This window comes from Ovis canadensis, chromosome X (assembly GCF_042477335.2).
Source record: "Ovis canadensis isolate MfBH-ARS-UI-01 breed Bighorn chromosome X, ARS-UI_OviCan_v2, whole genome shotgun sequence".
In the NCBI taxonomy this organism is placed as follows: Eukaryota; Metazoa; Chordata; class Mammalia; order Artiodactyla; family Bovidae; genus Ovis; species Ovis canadensis.
Genome location: NC_091727.1, coordinates 133967959 through 133984408, shown reverse-complemented (window position 1 = coordinate 133984408; position 16450 = coordinate 133967959). Strand labels below are relative to the sequence as shown.

General features: G+C 41.5%; 1 protein-coding gene across 1 annotated transcript; it reads left to right on the top strand.

Annotated features, from left to right (window-relative positions):
* The first annotated feature begins 8548 nt into the window (after positions 1-8548).
* SERPINA7 (serpin family A member 7) lies at positions 8549-13968 on the top strand. Its single transcript, XM_070291005.1, has 5 exons — positions 8549-8635; positions 10346-10981; positions 12032-12305; positions 13014-13161; positions 13693-13968. The coding sequence occupies exons 1-5, from the start codon at positions 8584-8586 to the stop codon at positions 13888-13890; spliced, it is 1308 nt and encodes a 435-aa protein (XP_070147106.1). The 5' UTR covers positions 8549-8583; the 3' UTR covers positions 13891-13968.
* The last annotated feature ends 2482 nt before the right edge of the window (positions 13969-16450 follow it).

Below are 16450 nucleotides of genomic sequence, written 5' to 3'. Positions count from 1 at the left end.
TTGACATACTCCTTTCCCAATTTGGAACCAGTCTGTTGTTCCATGTCCAGTTCTAACTGTAGCTTTTTGACCTGCATACAGATTTGTCAGGAAGCAGATCTGGTGGTCTGGTATTCCCATCTCTTGAAGAATTTTCCATAATTTGTTGTGATCCACGCAGTCAAAGGCTTTGACGTTGTCAATAAAGCAGAAGTAGGTGTCTTTCTGGAACTCTCTTGCTTTTTCGATGATCCAGTGGATGTTGGCAATTTGATCTCTGGTTCCTCTGCCTTTTCTAAAACCAGCTTGAACATCAGGAAGTTCATGGTTCATGTACTGTTGAAGCCTGACTTGGAGAATTTTGAGCATTACTTTGCTAGCGTGTGAGATGGGTGCAATTGTGTGGTAGTTTGGGCATTCTGTGGCATTGCCTTTCTTTGGGATTGGAATGAAAACTGACCTTCCCCAGTCCCATGGCCACTGCTGAGTTTTCCTGACTTGCTGGCATATTGAGTGTCGCACTTTCACAGCATCATCTTTTAGGATTTGAAACAGCTCACCAGGAATTCCATCACCTCCACTAGCTTTGTTGGTAGTGATGCTTCCTAAGGCCCACTGACTTCACATTCCAGGATGTCTGGCTCTAGGTGAGTGATCAGACCATCGCGGTTATCTGGGTCATGAAGATCTTTTTTGTACAGTTCTTCTGTGTATTCTTGCCACCTCTTCTTAATATCTTCAGCTTCTGTTAGATCCATACCATTTCTGTCCTTTATTATGCCCATCTTTGCATGAAATGTTCCCTTGGTATCTCTAATTTTCTTGAAGAGATCTCTAGTCTTTCCCCCATTCTATTGTTTTCCTCTATTTCTTTGCATTGATCACTGAGGAAGGCTTTCTTATCTCTCCTTGCTATTCTTTGGAATGCTGCATTCAAATGGGTATATCTTTCCTTTTCTCCTTTGCCTTTCACTTCTCTTCTTCTGTTTGATATTTTAGAAATATCAATAGCATCAGATACACAGATGACACCACCTTTTTGGCAGAAAGTGAAGAAGAACTAAAGAACCTCTTAGCTATTTGTAACCCCTCTTCGGACAACGATTTTGCCTTTTTTTGCATTTCTTTTCTTGAGAATGGTCTTGATCACTGCCTTCTGTTCAATGTCAGAACCTCCATCCATACTTCTTCAGGCACTCTATCAGATCTAATCCCTTGAATCTATTTGTCACTTCCACTGTATAATTGTAAAGGATTTTATTTAGATCATACCTGAATGGTCTAGTAGTTTTACCTACTTTCTTCATTTTAAGTCTGAATTTTGCAATAAGGAGTTCATGATCTGAGCCACAGTCAGCTCACAGTCTTGTTTTGGCTGACTGTTTAGGGCTTCTTCTTTAGCTACAAAGAATATAATCAATCTGATTTTGTTATTGACTATCTGGTGATATCCACAGTCTTCTCTTGTGTTGTTGGTTGACAATACTGACAGGTTTTGTTTTTTTTTTTTTTTTTTTTGAATTTTGTGTTATAATGTGAATACCAGACCACCTGACCTGCCTCTTGAGAAACCTATATACAGGTCAGGAAGCAACAGTTAGAACTGGACATGGAACAACAGACTGGTTCCAAATAGGAAAAGGAGTACGTCGAGGCTGTATATTGTCACCCTGCTTATTTAACTTCTATGCAGAGTACATCAGGAGAAACGCTGAGCTGGAAGAAGCACAAGCTGGAATCAAGATTGCCGGGAGAAATACCAATAACTTCAGATATACAGATGACACCACCCTTATGGCAGAAAGTGAAGAGGAACTAAAAAGCCTCTTGATGAAAGTGAAAGAGGAGAGTGAAAAAGTTGGATTAAAGCTCAACATTCAGAAAACAAAGATCATGGCATCCGGTCCCATCACTTCATGGGAAATAGATGGGGAAACAGTAGAAACAGTGTCAGACTTTATTTTTTTGGGCTCCAAAATCACTGCAGATGGTGACTGCAGCCATGAAATTAAAAGACGCTTACTCCTTGGAAGAAAAGTTATGACCAACCTAGATAGCATATTCAAAAGCAGAGACATTACTTTGCCAACAAAGGTTCGTCTAGTCAAGGCTATGGTTTTTCCAGTGGTCATGTATGGATGTGAGAGTTGGACTGTGAAGAAAGCTGAGTGCTAAAGAATTGATGCTTTTGAACTGTGGTGTTGGAGAAGACTCTTGAGAGTCCCTTGGACTGCCAGGAGATCCAACCAGTCCATTCTGAAGGAGATCAGCCCTGGAATTTCTTTGGAGGGAATGATGCTAAAGCTGAAACTCCAGTACTTTGGCCACTTCATGTGAAGAGTTGACTCATTGGAAAAGACTCTGATGCTGGGAGGGATTGGGGGCAGGAGGAGAAGGGGACGACAGAGGATGAGATGGCTGGATGGCATCATGGACTCGATGGACGTGAGTCTGGGTGAACTCCGGGAGTTGGTGATGAACAGGGAGGCCAGGTGTGCTGCGATTCATGGGGTCGCAAAGAGTCGGGCACGACTGAGTGACTGAACTGAACTGAACTGATGATAGTTCTATTTTTAGTTTTTCGGAGGGATCTGTGTACTGTTTTCCATCGTGGCTGCACCAATTTCCATTTCCACCAATGGTTCATTAAGGTTCTCTTTTCTCCATATTCTCACCAACATTTGTTTTTTGTTGTCTTGTTGATAATGGCCATTCTGATAGGTATGTGGTGATAACTCATTTTAGTTTTGAATTGCAATTCCCTAATGATTAGTGGTGTTGAGCATCTTTTCATGTATCTTTTGGCTATCTGTATGTCTTCCTTTGGAAAATGTTTATTCAAATTTTCTGCTCAATATTTATTCATATTATTTTTTAAAAATAATTAAGTTTAATTGGAGATTAATTACTTTACAATATTGTAGTTGTTTTTGCCATACCCTGACATGAATCAGCCATGGGTGTACATGTGTCCCCCATCCTGAACTATATTATTTTTTATATATTGAACTCTGTGAGTTTATTGTATATTTTAGATATTAGCTCCTCAATGGAAATACTGTTTGCAAATATCTTCTCCCATTCAGTACATTGCCTTTTGGTTTTATTGATAATTTCGAGAGAATTAACTCTTAGGTAGGTTGACAAGGAGTTGGGGGCTGTTGAGGAGGAGAAAGGGGTCCAGAGTTCTCAAAGAGGAGAAAAGGACAAACTTTTCTTCTGCATCCCTTTGTTTTAGTCACATAAAACATTGTTTCTTTAAGCTCAGAGCTAATGGCTCAAGGGTATTTTTTCCCTTAAGTTCTATACTAAGGATTATATAACAACAAATGTATCTTGCTGGAGGACACCTTTCTCCTCCTTAACAAGAACCTTTTGACTAATCTTGTTATCTTATGTGGGAGTGGGTCTGGTTAGACCTTTCTATTATTAGTTCTAATCTTACTAATTTAAGATGTAAGTTGTGGGAGTGAGTCTGGCAAAAGTACATAAGGCCATGCTAAGACTTGCCAGAAGCAGAAGATATTAAGAAGAGGTGGCAAGAATACACGGAAGAACTGTACAAAAAAGATCTTCACGACCCAGATAATCATGATGATGTGATCACTAATCTAGAGCCAGACATCTTGGAATGTGAAGTCAAGTGGGCCTTAGAAAGCATCACTACAAACAAAGCTAGTGGAGGTGACGGAATTCCAGTTGAGCTATTTCAAATCCTGAAAGATGATGCTGTGAAAGTGCTGCACTCAATATGCCAGCAAATTTGGAAAACTCAGCAGTGGCCACAGGACTGGAAAAGGTCAGTTTTCATTCCAATCCCAAAGAAAGGCAATGCCAAAGAATGCTCAGACTACCACACAATTGCACTCATCTCACATGATAGTAAAGTAATGCTCAAAATTCTCCAAGCCAGGCTTCAGCAATACGTGAACCATGAACTTCCAGATGTTCAAGCTGGTTTTAGAAAAGGCAGAGGAACCAGAGATCAAATTGCCAACATCCGCTGGATCATGGAAAAAGCAAGAGTTCCAGAAAAACATCTATTTCTGGTTTATTGACTATGCCAAAGCCTTTGACTGTGTGGATCACAATAAACTGTGGGAAATTCTGAAAGAGATGGGAATACCAGACCACCTGACCTGCCTCTTGAGAACTCTGTATGCAGGTCAGGAAGCAACAGTCAGAACTGGACATGGAACAACAGACTGGTTCCAAATAGGAAAAGGAGTATGTCAAGGCTGTATATTGTCACCCTGCTTATTTAACTTCTATGCAGAGTACATCATGAGAAACGCTGGACTGGAAGAAGCACAAGCTGGAATCAAGATTGCCGGGAGAAATACCAATAACCTCAGATATACAGATGACACCACCCTTATGGCAGAAAGTGAAGAGGAACTAAAAAGCCTCTTGATGAAAGTGAAAGAGGAGAGTGAAAAAGTTGGATTAAAGCTCAACATTCAGAAAACAAAGATCATGGCATCCGGTCCCATCACTTCATGGGAAATAGATGGGGAAACAGTAGAAACAGTGTCAGACTTTATTTTTTTGGGCTCCAAAATCACTGCAGATGGTGACTGCAGCCATGAAATTAAAAGACGCTTACTCCTTGGAAGAAAAGTTATGACCAACCTAGATAGCATATTTAAAAACAGAGACATTACTTTGCTGACTAAGGTCTGTCTAGTCAAGGCTATGGTTTTTCCTGTGGTCATGTATGGATGTGAGAGTTGGTCTGTGAAGAAGGCTGAGCACCGAAGAATTGATGCTTTTGAACTGTGGTGTTGGAGAAAACTCTTGAGAGTCCCTTGGACTGCAAGGAGATCCAACCAGTCCATTCTGAAGTAGGGATTTCTTCGGAAGGAATGATGCTAAAGCTGAAGCTCCAGTACTTTGGACACCTCATGTGAAGAGTTGACTCATTGGAAAAGACTCTGAGGGATTGGGGGCAGGAGGAAATGGGGACGACCGAGGATGAGATGGCTGGATGGCATCACTGACTCGATGGACGTGAGTCTGAGTGAACTCTGGGAGATGGTGATGGACAGGGAGGCCTGGCATGCTGCGATTCATGGGGTCACAAAGAGTCAGACACGACTGAGTGACTGAACTGAACTGTACTGAACTGAAGACTTGTGAGGGGGGCACACTCTGTCCCCCTCCAATGTTTATGTCAGAAGCTTTCTCTGTCCTTTTTCACTGTAATAAAACTTCTGCCACACAAAAAAAGCTCTGCGTGATTAAGCCTGGTCCCTGATCCCTAAGTTAAAACTTCTTTGGAGATCATGATTCTGATATTGTTTACTGTAATCTATCAGTTTCCTTCACTGTGCAAAAACTTTTTACTTTGATATAGTAGTGTTTAGTTACTTTTGCTTTTGTTTCCTTTCCCTGAGGAAACAAATCCAAAAAAAAAGTGTCACTATGACTGATGTCAAAGTATATATTGCCTATGTTTTTTTCTAGGAGTTTTATGGTTTTAGGTATTACATTTATGTTTTTAAACAACTTTGATCTCACTCGTTGGCATGTGGCTGTTCAGTTTTCAAAACACCATTTATAGAGACACTGTGTTCTCTCCACTGTATATTCTTGGCTCCTCTGTCATAAACTGATTGGCCACATAAAAATAGGCTTATTTCTGGGCTCCTCTGTCATAAACTGATTGGCCACATAAAAATAGGCTTATTTCTGGGCTGTCTGTTCTGTTCCATTGATACTTATATGTCTGTTTTTGCGCCAGTGCCATATAGTTTTGATTATTATAACTTCGTAGTATAGTTTGAAACCATGGAGTATGATATCTCCAGCATTGTTCTTCTTTCTCAAAATTGCTTTGACTACACAGGGTCTTTTGTGGTTTGTACAAATGTAGGATTATTTGTTCCAGTTCTGTGAAAAATGCCATTGGACTTTTAATGAAATTATGATACTTTGAAATTGATTATCTGGTCTAGCGGGATAAAGGCAATTGAAAACCCAATTTGTATTCTATAAAGAGAATATGAAAATAAATGATAACGTAATTAAATGGTCCTCTGAATTATAAGAGAGAGACATATTTTTGGATTTAGTTGAGTTTATTGATATGGCTGCACTTCCTAGAGATTCTGTATTCAATGTGCTAGTTCCAGCAGCTTTATACAAGACTGAAACGATTGTTTTAAATGTAAGTTTTAAAGAAGATGTTTCAAATTAACAATCAATCAATTTCATCTTAGGAAGAATGTGTTTCCAGAATGCAGAACTGAACAATAGTCAGGAATGAGAGGGAGGTGGAGGACAGAACTGTGGAGACTCGGGGTGGGGGAAGAGAATCAAGATAATAGATGAAGAGGAAGAGAGTTAACAGTTTCTGGATCCCTCCTATGTGCCAAGTACAATATAGGAGCTTCCAGACAGCATCTCTAAATTTTATTTAATACTTCTGATAATCACATGATATGGGGATTGTTATCATTCCACTATAAACGTAGTAGTGAAAGTAGTGAAAGTTGCTTAGTCGTGTCCAACTCTTTGTGAACCCATGGACTTCAGTCCATGGAATTCTCCAGGCCAGAAAACTGGAGTGGGTAGCCTTTCCCTTCTCTAGGGGATCTTCCCAACCCAGGGGTCAAACCTAGGTCTCCCGCATTGCAGGCAGGTTCTTTTCCAGCCGAGCTACAATGGAAGCCCAAGAATACTGAAGTGGGCGAAGTGAAGTCGCTCAGTGGTGTCCGACTCTTTGCGACCCCATGGGGTGTAGCCTATCAGGCTCCTCTGTCCATGGGATTTTCCAGGCAAGAGTACTGGAGTGGGTAGCCTATTCCTTCTCCAGCTGATCTTCCCAACCCAGGAATCGAACCGGGGTCTCCTGCATTGCAGGCGAATTCTTTACCGACTGAGCTATCAGGGAAGCCCATATAATTTCACTACAGAGGAGAGGAAACTGAGGTTCAGGGATGTTAAGTTACTTTCCCCAAATTACACAGCTCTTACATAGCAAAGGCATGACAGGAGCACAGGACTCCAGAAGGCAGAATAGGGGAGTCTGTGGTGGTGGGGGAGGGTTGCCTTTCTCATGCGTCAGCAGATCCTGCAGTTCCTGCCTCCCATCCCAGGGACGGGGGAGCCTGGTGGGCTGCCGTCTATAGGGTCGCACAGAGTCGGACACAACTGAAGCGACTTAGCAGCAGCAAAGCTCAGCTGAATCAGATACAGAAAATAAGTCGTGCTATTGCCTGACTAGGACGCTAGAGGGCGCAACTTTGGAAATTTTCTTTCTAGACAGTCTGTTTCGTCGGAAGCAAATACCTGTAACGGAGAGCAGATTATGTGTTGTATACCAGGAGTGAGTATGGACTAACCTCAGTGTTGGGAGCTCTGAGCTTTCCATTGCCTTGTGGCAGGACAAATGCACCAGTGACCATCCTATGTGTGAGGTGTACTGTCTTCTGTTCAGTTTGCGCAGTGGGTGTCAGGTAGTTTGAAAGATCCCTTGGGTTCAGCACGGATAGCTGGCAGTTTCTTTTGAAATTCCAGTGCTAAGTGTGGTCATTTCCACACAGTAGGAGCTCTATCGATGTTTGCTTAAGAAGAAACGTTGTCACCGTACTATCACCCTCTGTTTAGTCACTGCCTTGTCAAAATCCCCCAGTGGCTTTCTAATGCCCTTTAGGTAAAGTTTGCACTGTTTAACTTGGCTTTCAAGTCCCACCATAGACTGTGATCTAAGTTTATCTCAAACTAACTCCCATTCCGCCAGCAATCACCCCAATCTTAACATATACGTATCCTTAATGTACTCCTGAAGCGGCCAGTGTCTGAAATTAGATGCTTCACATCACACCCTGCACATGCTAAATACTCTGGAGTTGCTGCTGCTGCTACTATGACTGCTGCTAATACTACTTATACCACTAGATCTAGAAATTGGCAGAGGCAAGTTTGAACTCAGGTCTCCTGAGCAAGTCCAGTGCTCTTAGCTCCCTTTGCTTCTTTGCAGCACACATTTCAGTACATAGTGAATATTGAACAATGAAACCTTTGATTCCATTCTCCTTGGCTCCTTATGCATCCTTTTTAGGGTCCTGTGGCCCAAGGGATGGAACAGGAGATTTTAGTTACCAGAGGACAGGACTGATTTCTCCCTGAGCAGACGTAGATGTGTCCAGCATCGGAAATCTGGAGTTGGAAGCTACTTTTGACATGATCTCCTCCAAGCCAATGTGTAAATAACTTCTACGGCACCCATTAAAGAGGTTTACCCAGTCTCTGCCTGTGTGTACCTTTCCTTTAAAAGGCTGCTGATCCCAGCCGTGATAGGGAAAACAGTCTGTCCTGCTGCCTCTTGGCAATTTTGCCTCTGGTCCTCATTCTGCCTGCTGAAAAGACACAAACTCAGACCCTACCAGCTCTGACCATCCTTTTCCTCTCTTGTTATAGTTGGAAGATGTGACAGCAAAGCAATCATTCAAAGTTCCATCCTTATCATTTTTCACTTTGTTCTTTTTGGCCTTGGTTTTGTACATCAGCTTTGAAACTATCATCCCAGGGCTAATGCCTGGCGTTAATGAGTAACTAAGAACACTCTACTTTTGCAATAGAGTAGGGCACATTATAAAAATGGAAAGATTTTGCTTTCTGAGATATGCAAGTGGCTTCTTGGGCATGTGCTGTAAGTACTTTTTTCCTCTTTTGGAACTTTGAGCATTTCTGTCAGCAAGTCAGAATTCCAAATAATCATGAGCTTCAGATTGTTAATTCTAGAGGTCAAGGTCTAAGTGTGATCCTCTGATAATTGACCCCCCTACTAGCCTCTGTGACTTTTTCAGAAAAAGGACTTTGGTGACAACATGGAGATTGGACAGAGGGGGTAGAAGCAGGGGTGTTGGACTGGGAGAGATTGAAGGCTATGTGACTTGCTAGGATATGGTGAAATAGTTTAGGCTTCCCAGGTGGCATAGTGGTAGTTTAGTCCATAAACTGAGGCAGTGGCAGTAGAAAGGGAGAGAAGGGAAGAGGTATTTAGAAGGTACCACTCATAGGGCATCATGACTCATTAGATGTGGGGGATGAAGAATGAAGAAACCCCTAAAATGACTCCCAGGTTTCTGGCATGGGAGCCTCAGTAGATAGTGATATGGAATGAAGATGATGGAGCAGCCTTGAGGGTCAAGGAGACGATGTGTTTACATTAGGAAACAGATTTCCAAATGGAAACTGAGGTATGTGTGGAACATTCTAGTGGATACATGCAGTAGGCAGCTGGACAAATTACTGAGAATATAGAAGCACACTGTAATACAGTATGTAGTTTTGTGCTATGGCAGCTTAGTTCCTGGAAGTGGACAAAATCACTCAGGAAGAAAATAGAGGACTATTTCTTTCTTCATATCACTCCTGTCCATGGTCACTGGATTCCACAGCTGACTCCCTTACTCTTCTGTCTTGTACTCTTTCAGGCTCAGAGAATCTTACATCATATTTTCTGATTGCTGCTCTGATAAATAAAAATATAACGTGAATGAATATAAGAATAATAGTGTTTAGATGTCTTGCAACTTAGAAATGACTGTATTATACTGATGGTGACAGAGATCTGAAATGCAAAAGGTTACACTTTCATTTTCCTGTTATTTAGAAATATTCCTATACTTTCCATATGTTGCATGAATGTATTAATTTCAGCTCATGATCATGTACATGGCTCCATAAACTACCACCCTTCCATTCCAACTAAACATACTTTTCTTGTGAAAATTATTTCCCCCCCTTTTTATCCGGCCACACAGCATGGCACCCAGGATATTAGTTCCCTTGTCAGTGATCAAATCTGTGCCCCTTGCAGTAGAAGGGCGGAGTTCGAACCACTGAACCACGATGGAAATCCCTCCTTTAGTCTTTTATTCAAAGAAAAGTACAAGCTTTCTCTCATCTCATCTCTCATAGATTTTATCTTAAGAATAATGCCAAAATTAAAAAAATCTAAAATTCTTATATATTAATATAAATAATAATGTAAGCAGAAGAGTGCTAATGTTATCTGAAGATTCTTTTCACTCCAAAAGTTTGCCTCTAGTTCAAATAAAAAGTAATTCAATTTCCATAAAGTCAGTTTACTCCCAGAATTTTCATATGTCACTATTACATCTGAATGACAATCCTTGCCACTATTTCTGTGGCCCCAGGAACCTACTTCCTGCTCCTATTAGATGTGTCATTAGTTTCTCAGGGGAGAAAAGCGTCCCCATAGGCCTTGGTGAGCACACCATTAAATATTTTCTATTGTTTTACTAATCACGATGCGTGATTATTACATGTTTCTGATTCAGAGTTTTCATCCAGCTAAGATTCCCCAATGGTTTTCTCACCTCATCTCTTATAGATTACCTTCCTTCCAAAATGCCACTGTTCTTCTCTCTGGTTCTCTTGATACTTGGGCTTCATTGTGCACCACCTAACAGCTGTGAAGGCAAAATAACCTCCTGCCTTTCCCCCCAACAAAATGCCACTCTCTATAAGATGTCATCTATCAATGCTGACTTTGCATTCAACCTGTACCGGAGGGTCACTGTGGAGACTCCAGATCAGAACATCTTCTTTTCCCCTGTGAGCATCTCTGCAGGACTGGCCATGCTCTCCCTTGGGGCCTGCTCCAGCACCCAAACTCAAATCCTGGAAAGCTTGGGATTCAACCTTACAGACACCCCAATGGCAGAGATTCAGCAGGGCTTCCAGCACCTGATCTGTTCACTGAATTTTCCAAAGAAGGAGCTGGAATTACAGATGGGAAATGCCCTTTTCATTGGGAAGCAGCTGAAACCACTGGAAAAGTTCTTGGATGATGTCAAGAACCTCTATGAGACTGAAGTCTTTTCTACCGACTTCTCCAATGTTTCTACAGCCCAGCAGGAGATCAATAGTCATGTGGAGAGGCAAACCAAAGGGAAAATTGTGGGCCTCATCCAAGACCTCAAACCAAACACCATCACAGTCCTGGTGAACTACCTTTGCTTTAAAGGTAAGGTTCTAAGATGTCAATTTCTAGTTCAATGTTCCATAATTTGATGAGGCACTGGAGGGAGCTCATGGTGTCTTCTCACTGGCATTAGTGGGTGTCTCTCGTACCACAGAGACCTGTTCCACTGGATATAGCTGTGTGTAATTTTGGATATTCCCGGAGGGACACATAGCTCTGTGGATGAAACAAGTGAATCTCTAGGGAGAGGGAATATTCAGAGAGATGAGGAGTTACAATGGTTTGAACACCCTGCTCACATTTAGCTAAAGGATCATGGTTTCCAAAAGATTTGGTGAGGTGAGACAAGCTTGCACTTGACAGGTAAACAGAATTAGTTTTAAATCTTATTGTGACCCTCACTTGCTGTTCATTCTTGGGCATGTTACATAAAGGCTTCTATCACGTACTATGTACCCACTATATACTAAGCTCCATGCTACATGTGTGGTTGATACACATTGTCTCATCTAATCTTCACGGTTAATAAATTTCAGAGCTGGTATTCCCACCCAGGTTTGTCTGATTCTAAAGCTGGTTCTTGTAACAACAAGAATCATGTGACTCTTTTCTGAAGGTGCTGTGCCCAAATGATTTCTCCTGGTTCTACAGCACATGTCAGCCATGTTTGGTGGAAGAGTGAACGATTCTTGGCCACAAATCACACACTTGTAGACGGATAAAACGGCAGAACAGATCTGTTGTCTCATTTCATCCTGTGTGTTGGATGTGCTTATACCTTTTTACGGAAGAGGAAACTGTGGCTCTGATGGGTTTAGTGTAAGTATAGTGATTTTGAACACAGACGGAACATCTGTTGAACATGGAGTCCAATAGCCCTGGGTGTGACTCCTGGCTCTGCCACCAGCTATCTGGGAGACTATGTAAAGTCACTGTCTCTCCCTGATCCTCAGTTACTCATTTTTAAAACTGGTTGACAGAAGTTACCTACCTCTGCGGTGGTATTCATTACTAGATTAGATGACTGATGGAGAGGTTCACATTGGCGCTAATGCAGGTTTAAAACAAACTCTCTCCTCTTTGTATTTTAAGCCCAGTGGGCAAATCCTTTTGATCCATCCAAGACAGAAGAGGGTTCCAGCTTCTTAGTGGACAAGACCACAACAGTGCAAGTGCCCATGATGCACCAGGTGGATCAATACTATCACCTGGTGGATACAGAGCTGAACTGCACCGTGCTGCAAATGGACTACAGCAAGAATGCTCTGGCGCTCTTTGTCCTTCCCAAGGAGGGCCAGATGGAGGGGGTGGAAGGGGCCATGTCATCGAAAATACTGAAGAAATGGAACCGCTTACTGCAGAAGGGGTAAACATCTTAGATGATGTGCAAAGTGGAGGGTGGGCATAAGACTAAGTTCAGAAGAAACCCAGAGGCAGGAGAAACACCCTGAACCACTTAAGAGCTGTGTGATGACCACTAAAGTATAGTGAGGAGATCCTCTTTGCCAATCCCTTTGCTGGGTACTTTACATACATTATTTCATCTAAACTCATCAACAAACCAGCAAAGGAGATAATATTATAAGAATTTTTCAAATGAAGAAGTTGGGACTAGAAAAATGAAATGAACTATACAAAGTCAGCCAGCTAGTAAAAATGATACTTTTCCCAGAGTCCAGCTGGAACTTGGGGAATGGGTAAGATATTGATAGATGTTCCATACTGCACCAGAAGTGTTAGATGGAAATCCATGAAATTCCCCTGGTACTACCAATTGTCATTCACGCCATTGACATCCCAACTTTTGTGAATATCCCTAGAGATGTTTGTTGTTTATTATAAGTGAGTTACATCTCCCAACTTCCATTGCCGCAGTCCCAAATGGGCTGAACCAGAGAGCATTTCATCTGGGATAACTTCTAAGGTTTTGGTATCATGTGTTGACCTGCATAGTAGTGGTTACCAATTCCTAGGGAAGGAGCAGAATCCAAGACCATACCAAAGAGACAGAAAGGGAGGGAATCATGAGCTTGGTGTTCTAATAGCCATACGTTCCCTCTTCTTTTCCCCACAGGTGGGTTAACTTATTTGTTCCAAAGTTTTCCATTTCTGCCACATATGACCTTGGAGGCATCCTTCTGAAGATGGGCATCCAGGATGCTTTTGCTGACAATGCTGATTTTTCTGGACTCACAAAGGACAATGGTCTTAAAGTTTCCAATGTAAGTTGATAGAGTCCTTTAATATATGAGATGTAAGGGCCATTGACAAGCAGTTAATTCAGATCTCTCATTTTATCAGTGATGATTCTGAAGCCTATAGAGGCAGAATAACTCTTCCTAGGCCAGATTTACTCCAGGGCCATTCTCATTACCCCCAAAACAAGTCATTGTAACAGTGACTTCCATCCTCGACTTTCATGTTCTAAAATGATTCTGATGGAAGAACTTAATCATTAGAATCGACTCTGATGAAATACAGTTCTTGAGGAGGTGGCAGGGGCAGGAGAAAGCTTAATAAATGACTTCTAGTCAGAAAGCCATGAATAAAAGGTTGTCCCTTGACAGCAAGTTCTATAATCAGCAGAGATTCATTAACTACACTTAGCCTAGTGTCTTTCCTATTCAAGCACCATCAACACAGTATAGGGAAGGGGTAGCCCCATCCTTTCTTCTACTTCCCTACTTCTAAACTGTTTCAAAGTCATTTCCTGTTTCTTCCGGGGATCAGCAGTGTTTGTTCTCCCCCAACAGGTTGCCCACAAGGCTATGTTTTACATTGGTGAAAAGGGAACTGAAGCCATTCCTGAAGTCAGATTCCTGAATCAGCCTGAGACAACTCTTCTTCATCCTATCATCCAATTTGATAGATCTTTCCTGTTGTTGATATTGGAGAAAAACACTAGGAGTATTCTCTTTCTAGGGAAAGTTGTGGACCCAACGGAAGTGTAGTTGCAAAGAGGCTATTGGCTAATTTCATGTGCTTATTGCAATGAGAAATAAATAAACAGTATAGCCCGATGTGATCGATATGGGCTTGGACATGATTTCCTTTGTGCAGGGGTGGAGGCTGGACCCTAGCCGAACTACACTGGGTATGAAAGAGGCCACTCGTGTGTTCAGATAGTCAATGAGTGGCTCAGTATCCAAAGCACAAGGAGGCCCCATGTCAATATGTTCCTCTTTGTCAGAACATCCACTCCCATCCCAATTAGTCAGCTCCAAGGAATTTTACTGGGCTGACAAATGCCCTGTCTTCTGCCCTCTTGGTAAATAGTTGAAATGAAGGTCAAGTCCTCATACCCCATGATTCCAATAAAAAGTACAACGAATATTAAGCGGCATAAATGCAGTGGATTATATGTGAACTTCTCAACCTCCTTCTTCCCACCTAATCAAAATTGTTCTCTGTGTTCTTGCCAGAACTGCCACCGGTGTCTTGTAAAAAGATGTTTTCACTACAGGGCTGAGTCACCGACTGAGAGCTACTGGTAGGGATGTAGCTTTTGTGACCTAACAAGCATGGTACAAAAAAGCAAGAGAGACAAAGATGAACTTCATTGTACAAGCCCACCTTGCCCCTAAAAAATGTTTTCTTATTGCTAATTTATAAGCTGGGAGGGGAGAAGGAAAGTGATTCATTCATATTATAACTCATAGCCCTTCCTTTTCTGTATTCTAATCAGACCCCTTTCTAAAAAGTTGTACCCCTGTCCCACTTGCTTAAGTATAAATCTCCTGGTTGGTTTTACTGAAATTTGATACCACCCTGTTCTCAGATGCTTCAGCAACTTCCCCTTGTCTGTTCATGTTCTTCTACCCCCATCTACTAAACTAGACGTTATTTCAGACAATATGTATTCAAAGCCCCAGTATTAGAATTCAGTACACAAAAATAGTACAGTAACTGTAAATGATGTACTAACTGAAATTCTAGCTCTAAGGTGTGATTCTTCAGTGACAGGGAAATAATAACAAGTGCATAAGTGCTTTTGCAAATATTGCACTTTCAGGTTGAAACAAATATATATGTTTAGAAAAGTACATAGCCCACAAGCATTCTGGTGTTTTATCAGATAATTTGGATGGAGGTTTGCTTACTCTTGGTATAGCTTACATTTTGGTTTTATGGATAATAAGTTGGAAGTCCAGACAGGAAAGGTGATTTATAGGACAGAAAAATCATTGCTAACATGCAGTTTGGTTTCACTGAGGTTACATTACAATTTTGGCTTTGCTGCTTATATTGTTTTGTGATCTTGGACAAGGTACTTAAACCCTTCACTTTGTTTTCCTCATCTTTAAAATGGGAGCACTAATGATATCCATGTCATCAGGATTTTGTGAACATTCCTGCTATAATGCATGTAATGTTCTTGTCACAGAGCCAGATATCTGATAAGGGAAGTGTTAGCTGCTCAGTCGTGTCTGACTGTTTGTGACTCCATGGACTGTAGCCTGTCAAGCTCCTCTGTCCATGGAATTCTCCAGGCAAGAATACTGGATTGGGTTGCCATGCCCTCCTCCAGGGGATCTTCCTGACTCAGGAATTGAACCTAAGTCTCTTACATCTTCTGCATTAGCAGGTGGGATCTTTACCACTAGCACCAACTGGGAAGCCCAGATATTTGATAAAAAGCCTTATAAATATTAATTGTTATTCCTGTTGGTCAACATTAGCCAGTAACTTAGGGACAGAGCCAAGATTATAGTGTGGGTCTCCTGATTTGGAGATATGCTTTCTAGCTCAGGCCCTACCTCCAGAGACCTGAGTAAATGCCATACATTTCCCTCTCTAAACCTCTCCAAATGAGTTCATCAGAAATTGTTTTGAGAGAAATATCAGTTTCTCCAGTTGCAAGTTGGGAATTAGGAAGACACTATCTTTCTAGCAGTTCATGTATCTTATTAGAGAACAAATCTCATTTAATCACTTATTCCTGTAGCTGGATCATAAAGGATGGTCACTATTTACCTTATAAATCTCAGTTTATTCTAGCAAACCAGGACTAAAATATAAATTCCTTAATTTCATAAGGGTTAATCATAAAATACCTATACCAATATATCATTTAGCAGTAAAAGTTCACAACAGAATTTTTACTAAATTGGGGAAAAAGGCAAATACTTTATTATTGTTCCTATTAAACATTACCTTGGAGGTCCCAGTGAATACAGCAAGATAAGAAAAAGAAATCCACATTATTAAAAATGGAGCAGAAAGGAGAAAACAAATCTCTCTGCACAGAGTTGAAGGTGAAGTCGCTCAGTCATGTCCGACTCTTTGCGACCCCGTGGACTGTAGCTTACCAGGCTCCTCCGTCCATGGGATTCTCCAGGCAAGAATACTGGAGTGGGTTGCCATTTCCTTCTCCAGGGGATCTTCCCGACCCAGGGATCGAACCCAGGTCTCCCGCATTGGAGGCAGATGCTTTAACCTCTGAGCCACCAGGGAAGTCCCTCTGCACAGAAAAACCCAATAAAAATCTGTGACTAAACTCTTAGAACAAAA